The sequence below is a fragment of the Pygoscelis adeliae genome, unplaced genomic scaffold, assembly GCF_000699105.1.
Source record: "Pygoscelis adeliae isolate BGI_AS28 unplaced genomic scaffold, ASM69910v1 Scaffold123, whole genome shotgun sequence".
NCBI classification, from domain to species: domain Eukaryota; kingdom Metazoa; phylum Chordata; class Aves; order Sphenisciformes; family Spheniscidae; genus Pygoscelis; species Pygoscelis adeliae.
In genome coordinates this window covers 2,145,720-2,157,490 of record NW_008824650.1, presented here as the reverse complement: position 1 = coordinate 2,157,490, position 11,771 = coordinate 2,145,720, and the positions used below count along the sequence as shown (strand labels likewise).

Sequence of the window (11,771 nt, the reverse complement as noted above, 5' to 3'; positions counted from 1 at the left end):
AAAAAAAAAAAAAAAAAAAAAAAAAAAAAACACAACAAAAAACCAACCCCCCCACCCAAAACAACCCATAACCCACATTTCATTATTTTCAAAGGCTAAACTGTTTGCTGCACGCAGCACAAACTCACAGGTACCCAGAGCTGGGTCTTTAGCTTTCCTTCAGTTATGGAAATCAGGCCTCCATTTCTGTGATAGCTGTAGATTCTGCAAACCCTGATGTTTGTAAGGGTCAAAACACCTGCAATCCTTGCTTCCCCAAGCACATGCTAACGTAAACAGAGAGGCTGCGAGCTCGGAGAAGCGTGGTCGGGATTACCACTATTTAACAGGCTGTGAAAATGAAGCCTCTTCTTCAGGCAAAGTCCTGAATGCATTTCATGTGCCCTGGGCCACTGGGAATAAACCAAGACCAGTATTTATAGAGAGCGAACACTCACCTTTTTGCAGTCTCCCCCACGGACAACTAGACCCCTGTTTCTGCAGCTTGGAAGAGAAGGAGTGGAAAGCAGTAAGACCCAGAAATGAAGTCGGTGCATTTGGCCACATATCGCATAGGTTAGATTACTGCGAGATACTAGGAGTTTAAAATGACTTTGGTTATCATTTTCTTGATTTAATCTCTTTATGCATTAAGCACAAACAAGGAATTTCAATGTTCCTCGCTAGTTTGGACTGAACATCTATAGTAATACAAAAATTACACCATTTCCTGCCCTTCACTAAATTTTAAGAGAACGGTGACAAAAATTCTTAATCATCCAGCAACAACCAACTAGTTTAAAAGGTACCAAGCACTCCTTAGACCTAATCAGGCCTTAAGCACCAGGATTTGCTACACGTTTAAAAAACAAACTGAAGTTAAAACTGAACTCCACATTCTGCAACACTAAATGAACGTTTAACTACATGGTTTCTTTTGAGGTGGCAAGAAATGACCGTAAAACCTTTGCTGTTGCCAGAATTACATTGCTTAGAGAAAAATATCCTGTGGGTTACCATTTGTTGCCATGATTTACAAAGATAAGGTCTGTAGTCCGTATCAGTTTCATGTTGAAGTTTTAAAGGAAAAAAGCTTTCTGCAGAGTTTGTCGATTTCTGCATAAGTGTCTGTGTTGTCGCAAAAAGGGCTAAGTGATGCTCTCTCACAAGCTTTTCAAGAAAGTTGGCACATTTCTTCAGATTCATCTCCTGCAAGTTAAGACTCTCCCCTCCATTGCTTCTGTCTATCCAATAAAAAGCTGATATGCTATCTAAAATCAGAAGGCAGAGAGAGGGGTGAGTGCAAAACATGTTTTCTAAGGAGTAGAGAGTGAGGAGTAACTGGGCGCTGCTATTGCAGTTCACAAGAAAAAGCCTTCCCAGGCACTGCTTTATCACCTCTTCCGTCCTTTGCGCCAATCTGTGCTCAAGAATGGTAACTAGACGAAGCATGTCAAAATGGTAGTCTGTATCAATGAACATGACTTCTACTTCCAGTCCTCCTCCTGATTTTGGAATGATGCAGCGGGCTATTAGGTGATAAAGCATTTCTGTTTTTCCTGTTCCTTCTGGACCGTGGAATTCAATGACATCTCCTGTTCAAAAACAAAGCAGCAAGCTGTCAGAGAATTTATGGCTCAGTTTTCAGTGTTTACTGAACCAACATTCGCTATTCCGCTAACTGGAAAATGCATTTTTTTAAAGTTCGGTATTCATAAAATTGTTTAAATCCTCATTAGCATCTACCAAGAGAAATTTCAATTTTCAAGAAAGGCTTCTAAAGTGAAGAAAATCAACTGGGAACAAAGGTTGAAAAAACGCCCTCCCAAATAGCATCTAAGTCACCGGTATCAATAAAAGGTTGGCAACTGGATTTCATCTATTGTTACAGGTAGGTGAAGGCTGAAAAGGAAGCTGTGACACAAAAGTGGCTAAGAAACCATCTATTTACACTACGTGCACAAAATTAAGAAATAAATAAAAAAGAAGAGGACAAGCAAAACAAAACAAAGTTGACATGCTGGAGGTCCAAATCATGTTGGCACATCTATTTTTATAGCACAGAGTGTCCTTCAGCATTTCATGTCTGCTATATGCTCGTTCAGCATCTGCACATGTCACAAGATACCAACAGGGATCTGTCACCAGTAAAGAGAACACCAGTGTATTTATTTAGCACTTATTCTTCTGGGGTGATCATAATATGAAACTGCTTCTTTTGACAAGGGGGGCGCTCGGATTCCTTGAACTCCAGGCAACAGCTCTGCTGTCTGAGGCAAAGGGTCTCTGTTCGTAAACGGACTCGGCCTAACTGCCTGATCCACGTGGGTCAATAAAATACGTATCGCATAAATTCAAAATGTTAATAAAAAAAAGCATTATTTTTCCATAAAATATATTTCCATAAAAGGAAAACAGTTCTTTTGTTGGATGTGAATGCAAGATACTCTGAAGTCTTTTCCAAAATCTCCTTATGTATTGTATCAGAGGAAGACGCTAAAAAAAGTTAATTTATTAGTTGCTCTTTATAAATTTCTAATTTAGGAAGCCGGATCATTTATTTATGACATTTTGGATTTTAGGCAGAAGGATAAAGACATGCAGTAAGGAGAATCACACAACTGTAATTGCAGGAAGGTGAGCGATTTCTACGGCCTTGGCAAGTGCAAATGGCACAACAGCTTTTCAGAGGGGGGGATGCAAGAGTAGAGAATTGATTTCAACTTGACTTAAACATGTTTGTGCCTGCCTGAGTTAACAGGCTTTTTCAAGTCATTACTCAACTTCCAGAGGATGCCCTTGTTCATAAGTGGGTATAATGTCAAGATGCAGCATGGGATGAGGGGCGGAGGGTGGTGGGGAAGAAGCTAAGCTCTTACTTTACCCATTGCAAGCATTGAAGGCAATTTATACCTGATGCGACAATTCTATCCATTTCAGTGACACTCAGACTGCCCGCCTCTCCATAATGAAATTCCCTGCTGCTCCACAACTGCAATTCCGTTTTTATGAATTTCTGATACTTTGAAATTTATTAAAAAGCTTGATTGCCTCCCAAACCCTTACTTATCTGTTCTGAATGGCTCTCCCCACTTTTGAGATGAAAGACGACTACATTTCCTATGACATAAATCTTCATTTTCTCTTCCTGTTCAGAGGTGGCAATGTCCAGCTCTGCTGCTCGCAGCCAGCAGCTCCTCTGCTGCCACACAGACTGTGCCAGTGACATAACCACTCCCCGTTAGGATAAGATACCAGCTTGGAAGAACCCCTCCTAAATGCGCTGGGTGGGTCATTCCCTCATATTTCAAGTCTACTGAGATATTTAAGAACAATTGCGTAAGGCACCTCTTGTTAAGGAACAAAGTGTATTTTCTGCCTGCCACCGGCATAAGACTTCTGCCACCCTGACTGGCAGTTCTGAATCCAGACCAATAGCTGAACTGCGCCAATATGCAATACAGGTTGCTTCACCTACCTTTACGGCAAAATATGACTTGTTTAAGAAAAAACAGCAACTCTGTATGGTCACTCAGAAGCCACACTGGGCAAATCTGAGTTACTGTTTGGTAATGAGTCAAAAAAAATTGAAATAAATGCTTGACTTTATCCATTTGAAGACATTGTATCAGGATGTCTGTGTGTTACCTCCTATAAAACTTTACATAAGGGGGCTGTAATCACAGAATAGAATCATAGAATAGTTTGGGTTGGAAGGGACCTCTAAAGGTCATCTAGATCAGGTTGCTGATGTCCCTGCCCATGGCAGGGGGGTTGGACTAGATGCACAGAATAACATTGGATGAGTTTTTATTGGCAGAACTAACAAATTTATTTAAGTAAAAATTCTAAGTTGAATGAAAAATCATTCTTAGGAGGTTTTTTGTGGTAGTGGTTTATAAATTTCAACGGCAAGACAGTTAAGCACCCTTCAAAGCTTGTTCGGTATTGCTGAACAAGATACACATCCGGGTTGTAGTTTGACCAAAACACTTAAGTTACTCTGAAAAGAGTAACAGTTTGGACTGTAAGAGAACCTCAAGAGAGCTGGGGATTTCTGTGCCTTCATGATTATCAGAGAGGCTGCCCACAAGAAGAACGGGTGCAAAGCAGAAGCCATTTATAGCAACATCTATAAATGTAGGGTTTCATTAAATTAGCAACCAGGCTGTTACAGTAAGATAAGAGGGGAAATTCATCCTTCTGGATCAGAGCGGACAAACCATGACACAGCAGAGGCGGAAGTGTGGCCAGCAACGTTTTCATGAAGCCTTTGACACCCTCACAACAGGTCATGGAAGAAACTCGGTGACCTTCCGATATTCCAAGGGATATTCCAAGTACTAGCATCATCCATTAACATCAAAATACTTTGAAAGGAGGATTAGGAAAGAGATACTGTTATGGGATGGAAACAGTCTGAGAAGCAGAGTAGGAACAGACACTTTGACATGGAAGAAAGTTAATGGGAAATTTTCCTATTAGAATTAGTGTTGCCCAATGTTAAAAACAGCAGTACATGAATGTTCCATTAGCTTGGCAAAACATGTAGAAGACAAACTAATTGGGTTAAAAAAGACTTAAGATTGTGAAGATTTAACAGATCAAGAGGGATGAGCAGAATGATTTCATAGGAAATTCAGCACTGATAAATTCAAGAAACACATTTGAAAGAGTAACCAACACATTGCTTGGCTCACGATAGCTTGAACTGGCCCGCTACGGTCAGACTGAAGAGCACAACAGTCCACTGCTATGCAACCGCATACGGGATAAACTAAATGATGTTGCATAAACTTAAAGGTGTAACACTAATACATTTTTAACTGAAGCGTTGTGCTCAGTCCTGGTCATCAATTCAGTGTTATCTTTTGAATGAGAAGAGCCTTAAGTTTTGTCTGTAATCGTTACAGTAGCAAATGTTGGTTAAACTATTTTCTGACGCTGCAGTTACTATTAGAATACTCAGCAATAGCTCTGCAGGTTTCACATCATCAGATACCTTGAAGTTACTGGACTAGTAATTTAGAATACTGTGCAGAAGCTGTCACTAATATTTGTACCATTTATAAGTGAAGCAGAAAGGCCTAATATTTATTCCAAGTTAATGCTGGGTGTCATACTATTGCTGAACATCAGAGCTGTATACTGACACATACACCTTCGTACCAGTGGCATAGGAGAAATATGACTGGCAACAGTGGAAGATCATTTAACGCTCGTGTCACTTTTGCTCCATTCCAGACCTTAAATGGTATGTAATTAATACGCTTATGTGTTCTTAAATATGCAAGTCCATCATAATTAGAAGCAGTGACTAGAATATCACAGCAGTACCTACATTAGCTGTTCCTATTTTCTAGTACTCTGACATACGTGTTATGAACACTTAACTATGATGTAACCTTTGGATAGTTTAATGAAACTTCATATATATGTTTGTTTGTTTCAAATACCATCAGGAAAAAGAGTAATTTAGGTCTTTGCCTTGCTTTAATCATAGCATTTTAGATTAAGAGCTGTTCAGTATGGATTTCACGGGCAATGTATTACTGTATTCCACAGTGACCTACTAAAAGTCAAGTTCATGACAAATTGAGAGGTAGGTCTTCAACAGGGATTTAAGACTGAACGATGAGAACACACATCAAAATAGCACCTGGACTCACATAAATACTGTGATATTAAAAGACAAAGCAAAAATGTAATAAAAGGTGAAGTCTACTTATGTATATAAAGCTAAAGAGCTGTGCTAATACGTTATGCAACTTCACTAGCATCAGCCAAAAAGCATGACCAATACAGATAATAATTGATGCCATTTGTTAAAAGCAGAAGGAAAAGAGACGTGCTTCAGAAGCTCAATGACCATGTTGGCACAGAGAAACCAGTGATGAATTCAGAAGGTTTCCAGCCATCTCAGAACCGAGGTTCTGGAACAGTCTTTGGACAGACAGGAACAACCTAACATAGCTTTGAGATAATTTCATGAATGGAATTATGTAACGCTGTGGACTGTGACGGCAAGGGCAATTACTGACCCCCAGGAAGGCTTCTTATAGTCTGTTCTACCAGAACATGGCCAGTTTAGTCTCAAACATTTGTTTCTTGTGTATAAAGTTCATTAAAAAAAAAAGACTGAAAGATCAGCATTTTCTACCACTGCATTTTTTCAAAACAAAAATATCTCATCTTTTGAAAAAAACGGTAAGGCTTCAGGAGCCTTGTGAAGCATATACCAATTTCACGACCAGTTCTTAATTTTTCTTGCGGGTAACAAAGCAGTTCAGAACTGAGAGTATTTAAATAATCTTCTCTGCTCCATTTGCACTGGCTTACCAGTATTTCTCTGCCCTTTATCTTTGTCATATCGTATTTGAAACTTTCAGGGGCGGGAATCGTATATCACTAAACCCCTAATGTATTCTCAAGTCCTGCAAAATAATACACGAGTAGTCTCACAGTGACCGCATTTGTAGCCTAAGCATCATCTCTCATCCAATTATCTTGATTATTTTTATTGCTTTTTCCTTTTTCTGCTATTTCTTCTGAACCTTCTATAATTTGTGGGAATTCAGATTGCAGAGAAGTATGTCAATAACCACTGCAGCCACGTACTTTTCATATGAAATCCATTCGTTCATACATACACTCGATAACTGCAGTACCTCACAGCCTGATCCTTACAGTTTGCCATTCATACTCCTTTTTTACGATATATTTCTAGTTTTGTGTAATCAGAGTTGTCTCTTCCATTGGGATATCCATGAAATTTCACACAATCTGGAAAACCAGTCTGACTTCCTGAATAATCAAGGAATTACCAAATGTGCTAATTTCTGTTTAGCTCAGGAATTTCTTTCATTAAAACATCCGATCTTGATCTTAAAACTTCTTGCTAGAAGAATCTACCTTAAAGTTGTTGTACCGGCATCACCATGACATAGCCCAATTCCTCCAATTTGAAATTCTCATTTATTCACTGAAGGTCTACATAAGCCGTTTTGATCCTAACATCATCCATGAACTCATTCAGCTGATTAGCACCTATGTTCAGAATGGAATTGTTTCCAAAGTTCCATCTAAGTATGATCAGGATTTTTCAGGACAAGACCGAATGGCTCGATGGCTTGGCTTTATTGAAAAATACTGTTTGCTCACGCCCCTTTTCCTAACTGATCCAGACCACTCCACAGCACTGAAGTCTTTGCTATTTATTGAGCCTTGAGTTCTTTGCAAATTTCCGCAGTTATGACTGTGGTGGTTTTGTAGACCACTGATTTAAAAAAGGCTAAATGACAGAATCTAGAATTTCTGTCAAACTACTGGAAACAGACCAACGTGCTTGGTATTCACTCACCTACACCTGTGTTTTGATACCCATAAAATAGGTATTTTAAAGTCCATTTAATAATGTTCAGAATGGTGACTTCGCATTATTTCATTTTATCTCATTTGCATAAAACTACATCGACAATTAAAATCCTGGATCCAGGGCAAAAAGATCTCCTTGTATGCTTATCTCTGTCATATTGCTCTGAGAATACTTTTACATCAACATTTTTCCATGAATGGGTTAAAGATACATTTTTACCATGAACAGGAGATCCTTCCTCAGCAAACAGGTAAGGTTCAAGATTCTTCAGAGAACTTCTGCCCTCAAGTCGTGCAAGTAGCTTTTAAAGAAAAGACAGAGGAGACATGCTGTTAACTCAAAATAAGGGACCTTGGGAATCAAATTTAAAGGATTCTGAGGGCTGGGCGTTTTCCATGACAGCCCTATCAAAAGAGTAGTTTGATTTTTAAAATGTTTTCATAAATACATATGGAAACCTACAGTCTGGACTACAGCAACAGAAGGTTCCATCCTTACAAACAATTAGCACACAGATTCAATGGCAATAAGGAGTGGATATACGTTAGGGGAAATAAAGCTTTAAAAAAAAAGAAAAAGAAAAAGAAAAAGCTGCACAGGTAGACTAGCAAGAGGGATCGCCTCTGGTATACAGCACTGCTGCCAGTTGACAGAACAAAGGGAAAGAAGGTCATTTGTAATAACCATCACCTCCACAACAAACTACTGTTTGAGAGGTGAAACATTACCCATCATTAGTCTCCTGAGTCAGTCTCTCTGTGCATTTTTAAGTAAAACCATGTACATTTCATCTGAAAAGTTATACAGGACTCTGCTGGACTACAATCCTATTATATCATAGTTACTTGTTCAAACATAGTATGGATTAAGAATGATCAAAAGTAATTAGCCACCAGTGGCTCTGCAAGAACCTTTCAGGCTTGAATTTGTAAAGCAAATTCCTCCAAAGCCCCTTGTAAAGCAAGTCCATTGTAAAACAAATTAGTTCAAAGTTCACAGACAATTTCTTAAATTGACAGGTATTTGCATAGCAAGTAGACAGGTATTCGCATAACTTGTGTTATTTGTAGTTCTGGCATACATTTGTAAACCAGGAATGAACGTTTCACCCTGTGCTAGAGCTGTTATTCCCTACCTGCATTAACACACACGGGAAAGGACACCATCAGGATGCTCAGAGCATTGCCCCAGCACGTACCCTGGTGCCAAATATTTCATTCTCCAAGACACCCGGCTGTCATTTAAAGATTTAAACAAAACAAATCCCGTTCAGTTTTATCCCGTCCTCCTTAAAGCCAGTCGCCAAACGAGCAGTGAGCACACACCTTTAAACACACACTGCCTTATCTTTCCTCCCCGCCACATCAATGAGCAACATTTGCTCTGAATTGTCTTAAAAGTTGTTTAAACAGTTGTGTGTGTGTGTTTGCCTTTAATAGTAGAATAAAACTCCATTAAACGGCCCTGAATTTACTTCAAGTGGTCACAATGGGAATCTAAGTGTGACATTTTCATTGACATTTTAACAATCCCTTCCATTAACAAAATGTCAGCGTGTTTGCCTTTGTTTGCCTGTTCACACGTGTTCAGGAGAGTTTTCTGACACGTCCACTGAAGGGGCACAAGAACACCTGAATCGACCTGTGGATCCTCCCGTTACATTTCACACGTTTCTGCAGCGCAGAAAACTCTCACACGGTGAACTCTTGAATATCTGGGGAACCAGTAGGGTTCCGTGACCTGGACAAAGCAAAAATCCAGATGGACATACGTACACAAGAATACAGGAACGTATCTTGGGGCACATAAACCAGGAGCTTGCATATACCAAAAGGACCATCGCAGACCCTGCACGTGCCGCCCGTGCGGGGGGCTGCCTGCGCCTGCCCCCGGCCCCCAGTGAGGAGAGGCTGCACCCGCCGCGGAGAAGGGCCGGGAATCTCTCACCCCCTCGTCCGGCAGTGGAAGTCGAGAGAAACAGGAAAACCACCACGGGCTGCTGCTTTCTGATGCTCTTCTTCTCTTCGCAAAGGAAGCATGGCTCCGGCACCCAGTGATCACAGGAGCTTGATTATGGGCGCTGCTGGGGCCGGGAGTCACAGCTGTTGCCGGTCTAAACACATTTCTGCAGCCTCCGGTTCCCAAATTTATTTCTACGTTAACGAATACATCCTCTGCAGTTTATTTCTTGTGGAAACGATGAGCCCCCGTCTCTTCTTGAACTATCATCTCTTTAAGCTTACCGCTAGAGCTTTGGAGATACACGGTAGATTGACTGCTATCATTTAAATTTGAATCTGTGGTTGTTTAAATGACAAGTTTATATATTCATTTTAAGTAACTACAGGTGCTTACTCTGAGCACTGCTCATGTAGGTAATTTATGATAATTCACCGATGCTAGCGCACCTGTGTTTTTACCAAACTTGTATTTACTTCCGAGTTCTGAAGCAGAATCTCCAAAGGCACTTGCCTCATTAGTGTCACGCTGGGAGCAACGGGGTTCCTGGCAGAAACAGCTAACGATCTTCCTTCAAACCTAACAAAGGTTTGTCCACACTACAGCAGAAGTGACAGAAGCAAAGCTGAGATGAGGCACTAGACAGGCATCCCTCGCCTCTGCCGACACTGAAGATGGGGACAACACGGGGGTTTTCCAAATCAGCAAAAGCCGCCTTGGCTCTGCTCCAGGGGAGGCACTTCCATTTTGCCTTCTCACATTTTCCTCTGAAAAATGGGGAGGGAGGGGAAATCTACAGCATTTACAGGGTGATCTGGATGGTGGACATCAAGCTTTGTCACGGACAGCTTACAGAACACAGCAGCACAGCACCGCTGAAGAGAGCCTTTGAGTGGGAAGAGCTTGGAAAAAACCCCACCAAAACAATTTCAAATCACGTATTAGAGACTTCAGATTCTGTAACTTAACTGTAGATGCTCATGTCTTCTTTCATAATGCTCTTTTTATCTTCTTTTACACAAAACCCCCACCTTTTAGCAACCTGCTAGTGGTAGGTCTTCGCTCTTAGGTGTTCTTCAAAAGTGTAATTATACTAACAAGAAACTGCACATATGGGCAGTTACATGTAGAAAACAAGCCATACAGCAAGAGCTAGGCAACAGTTGGTTAAATTTCATTAATGACAAGGCTGATGGGACTCAAATATTTCAACTATGTCTTTTATAATTTATCAATTTCATCTTTTTAATAAAGAAATATGCATATGGACAGTCCCACTGACTAATACATTATATATTATATTGGTTTCAACAAAGCTATGCATAAATGTAAGCATACATGTAGGTCTTGTCAGGAATGAGATATTACTTCATTAGAATGTTAAAGAAATTCAAATTAAATACCCCAGCTCTGTTAGAGGCCATGAGCTAACCTACAGGCTATTTACAAATACAAACCTATCTGGAGTATGAGACAAAATTTAATTTTCAACCGCTATAACCACTCTGACTGAGCTTTTGTAAACTTTGGGCACAAAGACGTATGCAAGCAAATTATAATTTATTTTATTGTGATATACCAAAGGTGTTTTGCGAGAAGTTCTAATTTGCTGTATTAATTATATTCAATAAGAGTACAAGACTGCAGTTTCAGTATAACCCTCACTAGAATCTGAGCTTACGCATGAGGCTATTTGAGGAAGTATTGTTTTAAATTAAGTATTTTCTGTTTCAAGGGCTTTTACCATTTTTTTCTGGACGATGTACTCGTGCATTAACCTTTCTTAACCTGTCAGTTATCAATTCCTCCCTCGTGCAGGTTTGGTTGTCCTGCCACGTGCACTCCCTGTTGGCACCGCTCATGTGGACAAATAAATGCATGTACCCACTTGGACACAGTGCACAACTCATGTCCTGAATTTGTGTGTATTTGCTGATAGTGGACAGCTGTTACTATTTCTATTTTTAAGTGTCAAAAGGGCTCAAGAACTCAAGTCCCACTGAAAAAACATGGCGCTTTAACAAGAAATAAATATTATCACACGTTTCTATGCTTTTATGTGCACTACTCAGCATATTCTGATACAGTAACACACCACTCTCCAAGTAATTAACTTGCTGATTGCAAGCAGAAGTCACTAACAAATATACCGTCAAGCAGAGGAAAAAAAACCCAACCAACAAAACCCCCAAACTCAAAACCCTTTTCTCCGAAGAACAGGAAAGCAATGCCGCCTTCCATACTGTTTATTTAAACCAAACCTTCCTCACAGCTCTTCTTTCTTACCGCATCCACTCCAACGTTCGGGAGGGAGAGCGCGAAGAGAACATTTATACAGGAATTACTGAAACACCTTCATAACCTCCCCCCGTGCTGCAAGGAAGCGCCGCGGCAGGCGTTCAACCCCAGTCCCGGAGCGGCAGCCGGGGACACAAAGGCGGGACAGAGACCCACCCTA

At 40.3% G+C, this 11,771-nt stretch overlaps 1 protein-coding gene across 1 annotated transcript in view; it reads right to left on the bottom strand.

Moving 5' to 3' along the window:
* Positions 1 to 412: 412 nt before the first annotated feature.
* The window catches only part of XRCC2 (X-ray repair complementing defective repair in Chinese hamster cells 2), a 28,276-nt gene continuing 16,917 nt past the window's right edge, over positions 413 to 11,771 (bottom strand). Inside the window, exons 2-3 of the mRNA XM_009322506.1 lie at positions 7,574 to 7,655; positions 413 to 1,574 (exon numbers count right to left, since the gene is read on the bottom strand). Of these exons, the coding sequence (XP_009320781.1) occupies positions 859 to 1,574; positions 7,574 to 7,655 (798 nt within the window). The 3' untranslated portion in view covers positions 413 to 858. The remainder of the gene's footprint in view (positions 1,575 to 7,573; positions 7,656 to 11,771) is intronic.